Source organism: Pantherophis guttatus, chromosome 2 (assembly GCF_059756535.1).
Source record: "Pantherophis guttatus breed Tessera chromosome 2, ASM5975653v1, whole genome shotgun sequence".
In the NCBI taxonomy this organism is placed as follows: domain Eukaryota; kingdom Metazoa; phylum Chordata; class Lepidosauria; order Squamata; family Colubridae; genus Pantherophis; species Pantherophis guttatus.
The window spans coordinates 140,637,822-140,654,731 of record NC_142064.1 but is presented as its reverse complement, the minus strand read 5'-3'; the positions used below and the strand labels follow the sequence as shown (position 1 = coordinate 140,654,731).

At 42.0% G+C, this 16,910-nt stretch overlaps 2 protein-coding genes across 2 annotated transcripts; both read left to right on the top strand.

Moving 5' to 3' along the window:
- Positions 1 to 278: 278 nt before the first annotated feature.
- Positions 279 to 2,260, top strand: LOC148115361 (thiol S-methyltransferase TMT1A-like). Its single transcript, XM_087886939.1, has 2 exons — positions 279 to 882; positions 1,827 to 2,260. Exons 1-2 carry the CDS (start codon positions 391 to 393, stop codon positions 2,061 to 2,063), a joined length of 729 nt encoding a protein of 242 aa, XP_087743065.1. The 5' UTR covers positions 279 to 390; the 3' UTR covers positions 2,064 to 2,260.
- Positions 2,261 to 9,281: 7,021 nt separating this feature from the next.
- Positions 9,282 to 16,062, top strand: LOC148115360 (thiol S-methyltransferase TMT1A-like). Its single transcript, XM_087886937.1, has 2 exons — positions 9,282 to 9,805; positions 15,611 to 16,062. Exons 1-2 carry the CDS (start codon positions 9,314 to 9,316, stop codon positions 15,845 to 15,847), a joined length of 729 nt encoding a protein of 242 aa, XP_087743063.1. The 5' UTR covers positions 9,282 to 9,313; the 3' UTR covers positions 15,848 to 16,062.
- The last annotated feature ends 848 nt before the right edge of the window (positions 16,063 to 16,910 follow it).

Sequence of the window (16,910 nt, the reverse complement as noted above, 5' to 3'; positions counted from 1 at the left end):
CTATAAAGAACAATCTGCATTTTAAATCAAATTCAAATGTTGTAAATTACAACACCAACTGAGTCTTTTTTTTTTTCAACAAGTGACTGAAAGTCCCAAAGGTGCTTTTTCAGGAGGCAACAGGACTTTATTGTTCTTTCTTTGAAAATGTGGAAAGTTGAAAAAAAAAGAAGAAGAAGAAGAAGAAGAAGAAGAAGAAGAAGAAGAAGAAGAAGAAGAAGAAGAAGAAGAAGAAGAAGAAGAAGAAGAAGAAGAAGAAGAACTGGAATAGATTCCAATTGGGAACAGAATGTTACACATCATTAAAGGAACAGAGTGTAGCAGGGAGTATTTAAAGCAAATCATTGAGGGAGTCAAGCAAGAAGGGTTTCTCTTCCTAGTCTGGCAACGATGCTGATTCTCATCTTCCAACAATGCATGAAAATCCTCTTCGTGCCCATCCATGTGCTTGCCTATTTTGGTTTATGGGATCCTATTTGTAAAAGACTTCTCCCAGTTTTGATGAACCAGTACAGCAAAATCTACAATAAAAAAATGCACAAGGAAAAGGAAACGCTGTTCAAGAACATGCAGGAATTTGCCGACTCTTCGGGAAAGCTCCACCTGCTAGAGATTGGCGTGGGCTCTGGCACCAACTTTCAGTTTTATCCCCCCAACTCTCATGTGATCTGCGTGGACTACAATCCCAACTTTCGAAATGTCCTCCTCCAGAGCATGGCTCAGAACACGCACCTCCAGTTCGAGAATTTTGTGGTCGCCTCCGCCGAGAACATGTTTTCAGTGTCGGATAACTCTGTGGATGTGGTGGTTGGCACGCTGGTGTTTTGCTCTGTGAACAGCCCCCAGGCTGCCTTGAAGGAGGTTCTGCGAGTGCTCAGACCCGTAAGTCAAAAGGCAAAGAGGGAAAGTTAAAAGTCTCGAATGTCCAGACCACCGAATAATGGGCACAAGGCAGGTGTGCATGCTTTGAAAATAATGGGCACTATGCGGGGGTGCATGGGAGCAAGGGCTTTAGATCCCACGAAAACAGCACCTCTCTGCTGCTCTTTGTGCTGCTGATTTTCAGGATGAACCTAAACTGGATTCCTGCTTAAAGCAACTGCACCTTTCCTGCCTGCCTTGGGTTTCTGAATCATTTTCAGACTCTGTACAACAACTTCAAGGAGTATATCCATAACTTTAATGTTAGTAAATGGCAGCAAGCTTCTGGCCTGAGATAGGGGCCTGGTTGGTACTTCAGTGAGACGTTTCCAGAAAACATTAGGTTGAAGCTAGATTGAAAAGTTAAAACAACATCTCTGTGAAATGAGAAAGCGCTTTTGAATGGTTTCCAAAAGTGCTTTCCGCGTGTGGAAGTCTGCATCAAATCACCAGGGATCAAGTTTGATTTGGAGGAAAACTGAGAAGGAACCAGAATAAATGAAGCTGACACTGTAGAAGGAGGACAAGGACGGTTGGTTACTTGAGGAAAACATGAGGGGGTGGAAGCATTATGCTGAAACAGCAAAGGCTGTGCCAATATGGTTATGTCTGTTGTTGCACAACACTACTTTGGGAGGTGGTTTGGCTAGTCCCTGATCCTGCAGAAGCATCTGTACAGCACGATATCTTAAGTAAATAGACTAAAGACCTTTAAATAGAAGTTTTAAATGCTGCCCCAAATCTGCCATTTCCCTGCAGAAGTTAAAAACTGTTCTTCTAGTCACTAAGAGTTCATATCCCCAGAAAGTTGTATAACAACAGTCTTGATTACAGTGTGAATTTTTATGTAATTTCAAAGCATTCTGCTTTCTATGATCTTTTTTATATTATTTTATTTTTTCCAGGGTGGTGCATTCTATTTCATTGAACATGTAGCAGCTGGCAGATCAACCTGGACCTACTTCTGGCAACAAGTCTGTGAGCCTACTTGGAGACATGTGGGAGATGGGTGCTCCTTGTTAAAAGAGACCTGGAAAGATTTGGAGAACGCAGGGTTTTCTAAACTGAACTTGGAACACATCATAGCCCCGTTGCCCCCAAGTGTAACTGGTTCCCAAATTTATGGATACGCTGTGAAGTAATTTAAGAGAAAGCATCTCTTAATTAGAATTAGAGGAATTAACAGTGACAATGCATATGCTGTAATAAGAAAAGTGTTTATTCTATACAATTTAGAGTGGAGAAAGGCTCCTAAAAGTTCAGGCTGCACTAAACCTAAATGGCTAACTTGGATTAAGTTTGGAGGGAGGGCAAATATATGTTAAAATAAAAATAAAAAGAATATTAATATAAAATAATCTATATAAATATGTAAAAGAAAAAACAATCCTACTATCAAAAGACTAGGTGGGAGTGAAAAAAGCCTCCCGCCATTTTGCTTTGGCATCACTCAGTCCTCCATGTTTAAGGTGACCAGACATCCCGCTTTTGGCGGGACAGTCCCGCTTTTGAGCAATTTGTCCCGCGTCCCGCGGCGTTTTAAAAAAGTCCCGATTTTTCATTCTGCCTTCTGAGTCCCGGCTGCCTCCTGAATCCCCGCTGATGGCTAGAGGGAAAAAAAAACTCTTTAAACTCTTGCCGCGGGGCTTCAAAGGGCCGACCTACAGCTGATCAGTGTTAAAAAAAAAAAAGAGCAGACCCATGCCTGCAAAAATAGAAAAAACAGCCCCTGTTAACAGCTTCCGCTAGGTTAATTAGCTGCAAAAAGCTGCAAAAAGTTCATTTTCTGGACCAAATTATTTAATTGTATTTTAATGCTTTTTAACATTTGTATTATATGTATTTTATCTGGCTGTTCACCGCCCTGAGTCCTTCGGGAGTAGGGCGGTATACAAATTTAATTAATAATAATAATAATAATAATACTAATAATAATAATAATAATAATAATAATAATAATAACAACAACAAAAAAAAAAAAAACAACAACAACAAAAACAACAACAACAACAACAACAACAACAACAACAACTTACAGCACCAGGGGCCCTTCCTTAATTGCCAGAGTGACCCCAAGTGCCAGCCTCTGGAATTTGGAATTCAACTCATAAAGGGGTTGCTCTTGTTGGGAGCTTTTAAAACCCTGCAACCTTTCTCTTCCCTGAGCCATTTAGTTTAGGCACTAGTAAGGGAAGGTTACGCATTAATGACGATTAAGTATCAGGTGCTTTTGGGCATCTGCTACAGCAAAAGAGGGAAATAATTAATTGGGTTTTAAATAAAAACCTTGTTAGTTATCTCATAACCTGCAACAGTAAATGGGAAGACCTAGCTTGTCTTAAGCAGCCTCTTTTCCAGGTGATAATTGAAAAATGGAGGTCAAACGCAAGGCAAGTGCATAGCATCTAATAGGATTTGCATACAAATGTATGGTATTCTGTTTCTAAATGCAACATTTCAAATGGTGAATGGAATCAGGGATATCAAATTCAAGATCAGCAGACCGGATCCAGCCCATGGGGTGCTTAGATCTGACCCACAGGGCTGCCCTGGAAACAGCAAAAGAAGGCCAGGTGTTATGTTTTCAATAAGTCTCCCAAGGGAGCCAGCAAATGGTCCACTTGCTCTCTTTGAACACTTGTAATATGTGGCTAGAAAAGAAAAATTCATCTGAGCTACTTCTTCCATGTGGAGATCATCTCTGTCAACAAACAAATGTATGCTGTCTTGCTGCGGTGCCTATTTTGTCATCAATATTTCAATTGTGTTATACCTTATGCCACCAGGCTTGAAATTTTAAGTTTGGACAAGCTAGAACTACGCCACCTACAGTCTGACCTAACCATAGTACACAAAATTATCCACTACAACATACTACCTGTCAATGACTACTTCAGCTTTAATCGCAATAATACATGACCACACAATAGATACAAACTCAATGTAAACCGCTCCAAATTCGATTACAGAAAATGCGACTTCAGCAAGAGTGGTCAATGCCTGGAATGCACTACCTGACTCTGTTTGATTCTGTCCCTACTGTGGAGAAGTAACCTATTTAGTTCTTCTTGAAACTCCATGTCCTTCATTCTATTGATTATGACTTTCTTTGCTTGGTCAAAGCCTAGGGACATTAAGAATACCGGTCAGAGCCCATAAGAGCCCAGCTTGTGGTCTATTGTCTGTTTCCAGGGGGAAGGAAAGTTATCAGTCAACACTAGCGGGGACAGTCCCTCTGGAAAAAAATGCATTTTTAGCCAATGAATGATCATCATCTTCCAGGTTCTTACCTGAATTTGAGGCATGCCTGTCTCAATTCTTAACTGGGCTTTTGAAGTTCCTTTGGGTGCAGCTAAGATAGCTCACAAGCATTTGGATTGTATGGTTTCTAATGAGTCTTGCATTAGACTCATTACCAGGATTCCTGATTGTGGCCCATGTAGAATTTGTGCCAATGTTTTGGCCTCAAAAAGTTTTAAGGCAGCAGGTACTACAGTGTTTTCCCCAAAATAAGACCCTGTCTTATATTTTTTTGAACCCTGAAATAAGCGCTTTTTATACCCTAAGTTAACAACACTAGAAACCCAATCCTTTTCCAGTCAGAGAAGAGACTGCCAAACCAGGAGTATCAACTACACCAGTCCAAATCTGTACCGGGACATGAATGACTTTCCCCACTTTGGCAGTTATCTCCTCTATAGCTTGCCCGTGATCATCTATTTGCAAACCACAATTTGTGAGATTAAATTTTCCACAGACACCTCCTTCTTTTGCTAGCAAATAGTGTAAAGCAAGTCTATTCTGATATATTGCTGTTATAAACTGAGTATCCTGTTTAGCTATTAAATGTAAAGCAATAGCAGTTTCATTTGTTATTATTTCAAGCACTGCCTATAACCTTATAACAGTGGTGGGATTCAAACATTTTTACTACCAGTTCTGTGGGCATGGCTTGGTGGGTGTGGTTTGTTGGGCATGGCAGGGGTAGGATATTGCAAAATCCCCATTCCCTCCCCACCCCACTAACCTGCTTTCCATCTCCATTCTCCTTTGAAAGGAACAAAAGAAGACCACGCCAATCATCTGGGAAGCAGCAAATAGATCCATTGGGTCTCCCCAACCTTACAAGATAGGCCTCCCTGTAGCCTCCTGGGAGCAAAAACAGGCCGCCGAGGCCCTGCGCCGCACCCCCCTGCGCCCTGATTTGGGCGTAGGAGGCCTCCCTGAAGCGTCCTGGGAGTGAAAATGGGCTGTGGGGTGTGGTGTGACCCTCCACTCCCGTTTTGGGCCTAGGAGGCCTCCCTGCACTTATCTGGGAGCCAAAATGGGGCACGTGGGGACTCCTGGAAGGGATGTGAAGGGGAGGGGCCAGCCAGCAACTTAACTACCAGTTCACCTAACCGACTTGAACAGGCTGAATCCCTCCACTGCCATATAATTCTATTCAGAAGATAAATGGGAGTTCTATAACCATACATTCCGTCGTCTGCCCAGGTGGCTGGTCAGTATACCTGAATTATTCTTTCTGGAGGCCACACATCATCCTCCATTCTCAACTTTCTCTTATATCCGTGGCCTACTTCCTCATAATCAGGTACATCCAGTTTGTCACCTTGTTGTATGGGCAGTAGAAAAAAACCTTGGTTTCACAGTTCCTAATGCACATGCTCCATACCATCGGCTAGGCATTTGCACATAGGCAAACTTTCCACACATCCATCTGGAGCATTCCAGTTAAGAGTTACCACATCCGTCCCTAACCCACTCAGTCTAGGGATATTTTCAAATGGGTTACTAGGAAATGCCGGGCTAATTCCAGACCACCAACTGATAGTGGCATTATTTCCTTCCAATCAGTTAGTACAAAGCCAACACTATTATACTGGCTAGATTCTTTTCTAGCAAAACATATACGCCCTATTATAGATGTTTTCAGTGCCAGATTACTGGGTCAATCCTGAGTATTTGTCCTCCCAGGACAGTGCTCCCCTCCTTCACAAGCCCATTTCTGTAGTTGCAATGCACTAATATACTTGTGCATTATACTGCTTCTCATTATTTGAGCATGGTATTATGGAGCAAATATCTACCTGAAAGGTTACATTAAATGAAGAAAATGCCCTTGCTTGTAATATAATATAATTTTTCACACTTATCATTGCATTATATTCTCGTCTTATTATTCCTACCAATGAACAAAATTATTCCCAAATATTTAACTATTGCATTAAATCAATCCATTCTATATCTTCAGATATCATGATATCACTATCTCCTAGGACTACTGTGTTCAAGTCAGGTTGATCTGATTCAATGCCCCAATATATAGAGTTTCTATGGGGAGAAATCCTTTGCACATTTCCACAATCACAGTGTCTCACTATTCCCCACAGGCGTGTATCAGTCCACAATCACAACAAGAATAACAAAAGCAACTTTAAGTGATACAGCTACAATCACAGAACCAACACATTTTGTAGGGTGAGAAGTTCCACAGCTTCTTTTGAGATCTTCAGATGGAATAACATTGACCACCACTCAGGCCGGAAAGACCAAAAAGTTGCTATTCCTGCAACGAGAAAAATCACAAACAAAACCCATTCATACCACAATGACCACATCAGTTTTTGGTAATTTTTATTCTCAGTGGGTCTTCTCTAGGAATCACGTTCCACTCTTGAAGTTCTTCCACTGGTCCTTTTACACATGTGTAGTGGGTCCACCCTTTGTCTTTAGTTTGAACTGCTGTCCAAGTGATATTGCCACTTAATTGCCACTGCCTCCATGATCGATTGAAGCACTTTTGCAGTAAAAGGAGTCCCTTGGTTGCTGTATGTTGCTGCTATTATTCAATATCTAGGTATTATCCATTCCAGTATAATTTTGGTGACTACTCCTGCAGTGGCCCTCATGGTTGGATAAACTTCAACTCATCCAGTCAAGAGAGCCACTCTCACCAATAAATATTTAAGTCTCCCCACTCGAGGTAGTTCAGTAAAATCAACTTGAATGCATTGAAATGGCCTCATGCTAGATGTCACTCTCCCTTTTCTTTATGTTGTAGAACTTGTTTATTAACTCTTTATTAACTCTTTTTAACTCTTTATTAACTCTTTTACATACTATACATTTGTCACATATTTGTTCAATGCCCCAATATATAGAGTTTCTATGGGGAGAAATCCTTTGCACATTTCCACAATCACAGTGTCCCACTATTCCCCACAGGCGTGTATCAGTCCACAATCACAACAAGAATAACAACAGCAACTTTAAGTGATACAGTTACAATCACAGAACCAACTCATTTTGTAGTCTTTTACATACTATACATTTGTCACATATTTGTTTAAGTACTCTATACAATCCACAGCATCCATAAGCTTCTAAAAACAAATCATATCATACATTAGTCCCCAATGACTACCCTGATATAGACTTCCCAAAATCAACATTTGCCACTATCCATTTACCTCCTCCACTTTCTACTGCTCACAATTTCTCTAATTCCTTCTTCTGCCGCTGCCATCCTGGCTTCCAAGTCAGCTAAATTATTGCCTCGAGCTTCAAAGGAATTCAAAGCTTGATTTAAGACATAACTTTCTAGCTTCTACCAAAACTCCTTTGCCCCTTTCTCTTCCCATCTAGAAACAAATTAACCCTTCTCAGCACCAACATCCAATCATCCTTCTAAATCTCCTCTTAAAATTGAGCTGGATGCAAGCTAATATCACTGGTTAATACTAAATCATTTTGTTCCATAAGCACATTCTCATATTTCAAAAGTCAGCCATCAACTGACTTTTTTTTGTTATTGTTGTTCAAGATCGCCATCACATGAGGTGGGGCACCAGGGCTCCTCCAAAAGTCAATTTTCTGCTTTCCCTCATTAAAACTGCCACAGCCACCACTGCTTGAGCACCGTCTGGAAATCCTTGACAGACAGAGTCTAACAATTAGACAAAAATGCCACTGGCTGCCTCTTTCCTCCCCACTTCTGGGTTAAAACCCTCAAAGCTATTCCCTTAGCATAATTATCTATTCACAGCCTACAACATCCAGTCAATCCTAGAAATTTCTTCAACTCCTCCTTCCTTTCAAAATCATTTCTTTTATATATATTTAACTAAGCATTTTAAACCTCAAAGACTTCAAGAGGGGCGGGGGAATCAAAATTGTAACAGAACCAGGAAAAAAAAAAAAACAGTGAAAGCCAAGACTGCAAGAGCAGCTATGGAATGTCACCCCTTTACCTCAGTGACAGGAGCCTCGGGGGTGCAGTGGTTAGAATGCAGTAGTGCAGGCTACTTCTGCTGACTGCAATTTGGCAGTTCAAATCCCACCAGGCTCAAGGTTGACTCAGCCTCCCATCCTTCTGAGGTGGATAAAATGAGGACATAAATTGTTGGGGGCAATATGTGGACTCTGTAAACTGCTTGGAGAGGGCTGTAAAGCACTGTGAAGCAGCATATAAATCTAAATGCGATTGCTATTTACCCCCCTTTTCTCGGGCTAGCTCAGTTCAAGTAAGCAGAGAGGAGAAAAAATGGTTGAAAGGAACAAAAAACCTCGGGGGGGGGGTGCTTTCCTGCTTCTCTTGCTCTTCCAAGGCAAAAAGTCCATAAAAGAGTTGGAAGGGACCTTGGAGGTCTTCTAGTCCAACCCCCTGCTTAGGCAGGAAACTCCACACCCAGAGGTGGGTGGCACACGAATTAAAAAGCAGTTCACCCAGGACCAAAAATGTGAGCGTGCGCCTTCTGCACATGCTCACGGCTTGTCACCTTCTGTCTTGAATTTATTTAATTATTAATTTTCTCTAAGCTCTATAAAGAATAAGCTGCATTTTAAATCAAATTCAAATGTTGTAAATTACAACACCAACTGGGTCTTTTCTTCTTTTTTTTTTCAACAAGTGACTGAAAGTCCCAAAGGTGCTTTTCTTTGAAAATGTTTCACTTCTCATCCAAGAAGCTTCTTCAGCTCTGACGGGATAGTGGGGAATGGAAGGATTTATATTCCTTGCAGATAGCTGGTCATCTGCATCCGAAGGTCGTTGAAGCTCTTGGACACTTATCTATGTCCTCGGGGTCACCTGAGTAGTGGTGCTGGTTCCCGTTGTCTGCAATTTTTTCTCTGGAAATCCATTCCTACTCCCACACCATTCAAACAGTGTTCATCTCAAATTGTACAGCTGAAAGATTTATTTTTTTTAAGTGACAGAAAGAGTTATTGTTCCTTTAAGGAAGAACTGGAACAGATCCCAACTGGGAACTGGATGTGGACGGTTTGCTTACGAAACATCATTAAAGGAACAGGGCATAGCAGGGAGTATTTAAAGCAAATCATTGAGAGGAGTCAAGCAAGAAGGGTTTCTCTTCCTAGTCCGGCAACGATGCTGATTCTCATCTTACAACAATGCATGAAAATCTTCATCCTGCCCATCTATGTGCTTGCCTATTTTGGCTTATGGGATCCTATTTGTAAAAGAACTTTCCCAGTTTTCATGAACCAGTTCAGCAAACTCTACCATATGAAAATGCACAAGGAAAAGGAGGCGCTGTTCAAGGACATGCAGGACTTTGCCAACTCCTCGGGAAAGCTCCATCTGCTAGAGATTGGCGTGGGCACTGGTGCCAACTTTCAGTTTTATCCCCCCAACACTCGTGTGACCTGCCTGGACTACAATCCCAACTTTAGAAATTTCCTCCTGCAGGGCATGGCTCAGAACACACACCTCCAGTTCGAGAATTTTTTGGTCAGCCCCGCCGAGAACATGTCTTCGGTGTCGGACAACTCTATGGACGTGGTGGTTGGCACGCTGGTGTTTTGTTCTGTGAACAGCACCCAGGCTGCCTTGAAGGAGGTTCTGCGAGTGCTCAGACCAGTAAGTCAAAGGGCAAAGAGGGAAGGTCTGGTCTGTCCAGACCACCAAATAATGGGCATAAGGCTGGTGTGCATGCTTTGAAAATAATGGGGACTGTGCAGGGGTGCATGGGAGCAAGGGCTTTAGATCCCATTAAAACAGCACCTCTCTGCTGCTCTTTATGCTGCTGATTTTCGGGCTGGACTTAAACTGGATTCCCACTTAAAGCAACCGCACCTTTCCTGCCTGCCCTGCGTTTCTAACTCTGTACAACAACTTCAAGGAATATATGCATAACTTTAATGTTAGTGGTAAGAGATGATCAAGCATAGGAACAATCCTGGCAACATGAAGTTTAAGAATGAGTCACAAGGCTCACAATATTCCAATGCTCTGATTTTGTTTTTTCAGGAAAAGATTCAATGCCAGCAGTTCCAACTTTTCTATAAACCCAGCATTTGTTATTTATACTTCCAATTGTCACTTTTGGGGAACAAATTCAAAGTACATGTGAGCAGAATGCAAAGGGGATGAGCTGCTCCAAAGTTTTAGATATTTTTTTCTTGCATCTATTAGTGCCAAATGTGGTTTTCCTTACGGTTTATTAAATTTATATGCTATTCAACTCATGGTTCAAGGTGACTCTGGGCGGCTTTCCACTTTATTTAAAACTTTAGTTAACAATACAGCAATTTATTTATAGAATTTAAATTATAGAATTTAAAGTTTATTTAAAACTTTAATACAGAAATTTATAAAATTTATAAGCCGCCCATCTCAAAATTCAAGGTGATTCCGGGTGGCTTTAAACTTTATTTAAAATTTTAATTAACAATAATACAGACCTCATCCTCATCCCGTTCATCTCTTAACTCTCTTAGTTTCGGTTTTAGTAGAGTTTACTATAGTTTTTAATAATATTTTAATCTGTGTAACTTTAATATTTTAATTATTTTTTACTTGTTTTATAACTTGTAAGCCACCCAAAATCACCTTGTAAGGGAGATGGGCGACATAAAAATTTAATAATTATACAGTGATGCTTAAAATTTTGTGAACCCTTTTGAAGGTTAATATAAACTCTAAACCTAGAGAAAGGCAACCCACTTAAACAATTTAAAAACATCATCCTTCTACCATTTCCGCTTTTCAAGATATGAGGTTTATTTTATTCTCTCTATCATTCTTTTGAAATTTTGGTTATTGCATCTTAAAATGATATTCTAAATTTAGGAAGACGCAGTGAAGGGCAAATAAAATGAACTTAAAAGAGAAACTGCAACATTTATTTATTTACTTATTTATTTATTTATTGAATTTATATTGCTGTCTATTCGCCCATGGTGGAATATATTACAGAATATAAAACCACATTTAAAACAATAAAAACTAACAAAAAGAATCCAATAAATTAATATAGTACAATTTAACAAAATCACCCCCCACCTCCCACCCCCTGGCCTGGCCTGGCCTGGCCTGGCGACTTCAGATCACACAAGCCATTTAAATGGGCTCCATTCCACTTTAGGTTCCCCAGGCCCGCTGGCAGAACCAGATCTTCAGCGCCTTCCCAAACAGTATTAGAGTGGGGGCCATTCTAATCTCTGGGGGAATGATGTTCCAGAGATGGGGAGCCACCACGGAAAAAGCCCTTCTTCTGGGTCCCACCAGGTGTGCCTCCCTCAGGGATGGGACCCGCAACATTTTTTATTTTTTATTTTTTTGGCTTTAATTTATATGCCGCCCTTCTCTGGAGACTCAGAGCGGCTTAAAACGCGTTAAGCAATAGCCTTCATACTTTTGTATATTTATACAAAGTCAGCTTATTGCCCCCACAATCTGGGTCTTCAATTCACCTACCTTTGAAAGGATGGAAGGCTGAGTCAACCTTGAGCCTGGTGAGATTTGAACTTGCAGTAATTGCAAGCAGCAGTTGTTAATAACAGTGCTTTAGTCCACTGTACTACAGGCTCTTCTAACATTCCCTGCCTTCCCGCTCTGATGGGTCAGGTAGCTGTGACTGGCAAGAGACAGTCCCTCAGATAACCTGGTCCCGAGCCATGAAGGGCTTTAAAGCTGACAACCTGCATCTTGAATTGCACCCGGGAGCAAATCAGCAACCAATGCAGCTCCCGCAGGAGAGGTAATACATGTGCACACCAGGGTCTGCACAAAACCATGCGGGCCGCTGCATTTTCCACCAACTGGAGCTTCCGGATGCTCTTCAAGGGTAGCCCCATGTAGAACTTGTTGCAATAGTCAAGATGGGAAGTGACTAGGGTATGAGTGACTGTGAGTAGGGATTGTTCATCCAGGAAAGGGTGTAAGTGGTGCACAAACCACAGTTGGGGAAAGACTCCTTTGAGCAGGAGTCATCAATCCAGGAAAACCCTTAAATTACAAACAGGGTTTGTTTGAGGTAATGCCAACCCATCAAAGACCAAAGGTAGCAATTCTCCCTGAGCCAATGAACCCCAAATCCAGAGACACTCGATCTTGCAAGGGTTTAGTTTCCACCCGTTGCTCCCCATCCAGCCCCTAACAGCCTCTAGGCACTGCAAGAGGGAGGACATGGCATCACTTAACTCATCACGGGCCGAGACATACAGCTGAGTATACATCAGCATATTGGTGATACCTCAGTCCATGGTGACGGATGATCTCACCCTGCAGCTTCATATAAATGTTGAACAGGTGTGGAGAGAGTACCAAGACTACCATAAAGCAGTGGTGAAATCCAATTTTTTTTACTACCGGTTCTGTGGGTGTGGCTTGATGGGCATGGTGTGGCTTGGTGGGCATGGCAGGGGAAGGATACTGCAAAATCTCCATTCCCACCCCACTCCAGGGGAAGGATACTGCAAAATCTCCATTCGCACTCCACTCCAGGAGTAGGATATTGCAAAATCTCCATTCCCACCCCACTCCAGGGGAAGGATACTGCAAAATCTCCATTCCCACTCCACTCTAGGAGGAAGGATTTTGCAAAATCTCCATTCCCACCCCACTCTGGGGCCAGCCAGAGGTGGTATTTGCCAGTTCTCCGAACTACTCAAAATTTCCACTACCAGTTCTCCAGAACCTGTCAGAAATCCGCTGGATTTCACCCCTGCTGTAAAGCAATGGGTGAGGGATGGAACTCTTCCCTCCTATCAACACAGACTGAGAGCGGCTGCAGAGGAAGGAAGTGAACCAGGATAGCACAAGGCCTCCTACTCCCATCCTCCGAAGTCGCCCCAGGAGAATACCATGATCAATGGTACCGAAAGCTGCCAAGAGGATACATTTTAGTATAGAAGAAAAGGAAAATAGGTGAACAATTAAAATTGTGAATCTATATAAGTAGTTTGTATAAGGAATTTTTCTTTTCTCATAATAATGGTATCTAGAACAGGGGTCTCCAACTTTTTGGACCTCAGGGACCACCAAGTTCATAATTTTAAATCCCATGGACCAGTGGTGGGTTCCTCCCGGTTCTGCCTGATTCCGCCAAGCCGGTAGCGGTGATGATATGACATCACCGAATCGGTTCTCTTTGTTCGGGAGCTGCGAACAAAGGTATTTGTTATTTTTACCACATTATTTTTACCTTTTATTTGGCCCCGCCCCAATCTATTTGCTGCCTCCCGAGTCCCAGCTGATTGGCTAGAAGGAAAAAAACTGTTGCCGCAGGGCTTCAAAGGGCCGCCCTACAGCTGATCAGTGTTAAAAGGCAGTGTGATAGTAGACTGGTGCCTCCAAGAACAAATGAGTAGACCGGTGCCTCCAAGAATAAATGAGTAGACCGGTGCCTCCAAGAATAAATGAGTAGACCGGTGCCTCCAAAAACAAATGAGTAGACCGGTGCCTCCAAAAACAAATGAGTAGACCGGTACAGCTCTGCAAGCAGTTAAAAGCCTGGTAGACCAGTACCTCTACTAAATCCTAAAGAATTGTCACATGGACCATCAAACCATGCCCACAAAATAAGCTACAGCCACAGAACCGGTAGTAAAAAATTTTAGAACCCACCCTTGCTGCGGACCACTAATACGAATCCAATGCTTCACTTGCTGAAACGCCTGGACTCTCAGTGACAGGATGGGGTCCTTCAGGCACTCTCCCTACTCTCCCTTTCTCTCTCTCTTTCTCTCTTTCCCCCTTTCTCTGTCTCATCTCTCTTCCCCCTCTTTCTCTCTCTCTCCCACTTTCTCATTCTCTCTCTCTTTCATTCTCTCTCTCATTTTCTCTGTCTCTGTCTCTTTCTCTCTTTCTCTCTCGTTCATTCTCTCTCTGATTCTCTCTCTGATTCTCTTACTCTCTCTCATCTCATGGGCCAGCCAGTGTCTTGGGGCTGAGAGGAAGTCAAGCATCTCCACGAGAGACCGAGGTGCATGAAGCACCAACAAGGGCCGGAAGAAACAGCTGCAAAATCCAGCAAGAGATGAAGCTTCACTCCGGCTCTGGAATATGGAGCGAATCTCCATCCCCCGCCCTTCCCTTGCCAGGCGAGGAGTGACTGGGAAGGGAGGGTGAGGGGCAGGGTCAGCCACTGGTGGGTTCAGCCGACAGGAAGCTACAGCAGGGGGAAGAAACAGCCTGGGGTTCCCGCCATCCATTGCTTCGGCCCGCCTGCACCGCCATCCTCCCTTGCACCATTACTTCATTCTGGCCGGCGAGGGCTGTGCTGCAAAGTTGCAAGTTGCATGAACCTCCCTCTACAGCTGAGATTTACAACCCTATCATGAGCTGCCTGGCCAGTCCCATATTCCAGAGCTCAGGACTGGCCATTGGTCATCCCTGAGCAGCTCCTTCAACCGGGTGCGTCGCGGACCACCAAAATTTTCTTGTGGACCACCAGTGGTCCGTGGACAACCAGTTGGTGACCACTGATCTAGAGTGAATGCTTTTCACGATTTAAAAAGTAGCATTTGTATGGTGGTGAAATCTAAAATTTGTTACTACCGGTTCTGTGGGCGTGGCTTGGTGGTGGAGGTTATGTGACTGGGTGGGCGTGGCCAATTTTCTTTTTCTTTTAAAACCATTTTTGCTACAACCTCTTTGGTGAAGAGGTTGTAAAAAATGCTTTCAAAAGGCTCTGATGATCCAGCTGAGTTGCCTGATCGGCAGAGGCTTTTTTTCTTTTAAAAGCCTCTGCCGATCAGACAACTCAGCTTGGATCGTCAGAGGCATTTAAAAGAAAAAAAGCCTCTGCTCATTAGGCAACTCAGCTTGAATCGTCAGAGGCATTTAAAAGAAAAAAAAACTCTGCTGATCAGGCAACTCAGCTGGGATCATCAGCTGACGATCCCTTTGATGATCCCAGCTGAGCTGCGTGATCATCAGAGGCTTTCTTTTTACTTTTAAAAGCATTTTTTCAGCCGAAGAGGTAAATTGGCTTTCTTCATGTATCTTAATGTATTGAGTTCTAGTCCTGTCTTAGCCATGAAAGTAGCTGGGTGACTTTGGGTCAATCACTCTCCTTGGCCACCTTACCTCGCAAGTTGTGGAGAACATAGGAGGAGAAAAGTGTGTTAGATGTGTACTCCGCCTTGAGTTATTTGTTAAAATAATGAAGGATATAAATAAAAAATAAAAGAACAATTTATTCAAATTTTGAGTTTTATATTCAGAAATATATTGAACTTGTTCCTCTACTTACGTCACCATCCTTAAATAAAAAAAGGCCAATTCTGCAGTTTTCCTAGAACTTGAATCTCCTGTAAATCATTAATGGCTAAATTGCATTCCAGTTTCATTTTGTCTCTATACACTGGGAATTATTTGTGTAATTTTGAAATGTTCTGCTTTATATTATCCTTTGTTGTATTATTTTACTTTTTCCAGGGTGGTGCATTCTATTTCATTGAACATGTAGCAGGTGGCAGATCAACCTGGACCTACTTCTGGCAACAAGTCTGTGACCCTACTTGGAGATATTTGACAGATGGGTGCTGCGTGTTAAAAGAGACCTGGAAAGATTTGGAGAATGCGGGTTTTTCTAAACTAAACTTGCAACACATCATAGCCCCGTTGCATGTCTGTTTAGTTTGTCCCCATATTTATGGATACGCTGTGAAGTAATTGAAGAAAAAGCATCTTTCTCTTAAGATAAGATTTCTGACTTTAAGGAATTAACAGTGACAATGCATACACTGCAATAAGAAAAGTGTTTCCTCTATTCTATACAATTCAGAGTGGAGAAAGGCTCCTAAAAGTTCAAGACGCACTAAATCTAAATAGGTACCTTGGATCAGGTTTGGAGGGAGGACAAATAAATGTTAAAATTAAAATAAAAAGAATATTAATATAAAATAATTTATATAAATATATAAAAGAAAAAAATCCTACTATCAAAACACTATGTGCGGGTGAAAAAAGCCCCCCACCATTTTGCGCCATTTGGAGGGAAAACTAGAGGAGGCCTGTTTTTGAGTATTACTCGCAATCTGTGTGGAGTTCTCTAAGAACAAAGCCCTACCTTAAGCACAAGCAGAGCAGGGAATCTTGCTTAAATAATATTTCAGGCAGAAGCCTTTGTTGGCCTTTAGGAGAGGCCTACCCAGAAAGATTTTTCTCAGCTTCTTAACCCCTGTAGTTGTAGAGCGGATAAAAGTCTGCATATGTTGGCATGGGATTAGACTGAAAGCTAAGGCTTAGAATTTAGAAACTGATAATGTATCAAAGCTTGCTAACTGCTGAATTGTGTATATCCTCATTTTACTTATCATGCTTTTCATTTTCAATAAAAAAAAAGGGGGGCTTGGGGTTTTGGTGGCTTGTTTTGGTTTGTTTTGTTTTTTTTGTTCTCTGGTGAATCTTTCCTCGTGGCTTTTTCTGAATATGGCAAATGTAAATATCAGGTCTCCTGGTTGTAAGGTATATTGTGGGTTGTGTAACTGACCCTTGGAAAAGACTGACCCTCAATAATCACTTTTAAGTGCGGACTGCGAAGAGGTCTGTTGTCAAAACTTAACCTGATACTACCACGTTTTGGGGAAATAATTTGGCACATTTGTTTAATGCCAGCCCATCCCATTTTTATCCTTTACAAAAGGTCCCAGATCAGCAGGGATTCACTTTGTGGCCAATTAATGAAAAGTAGTGGTTGCATCACAAAGATTCTTCCCTATTGATGGGTGCTATA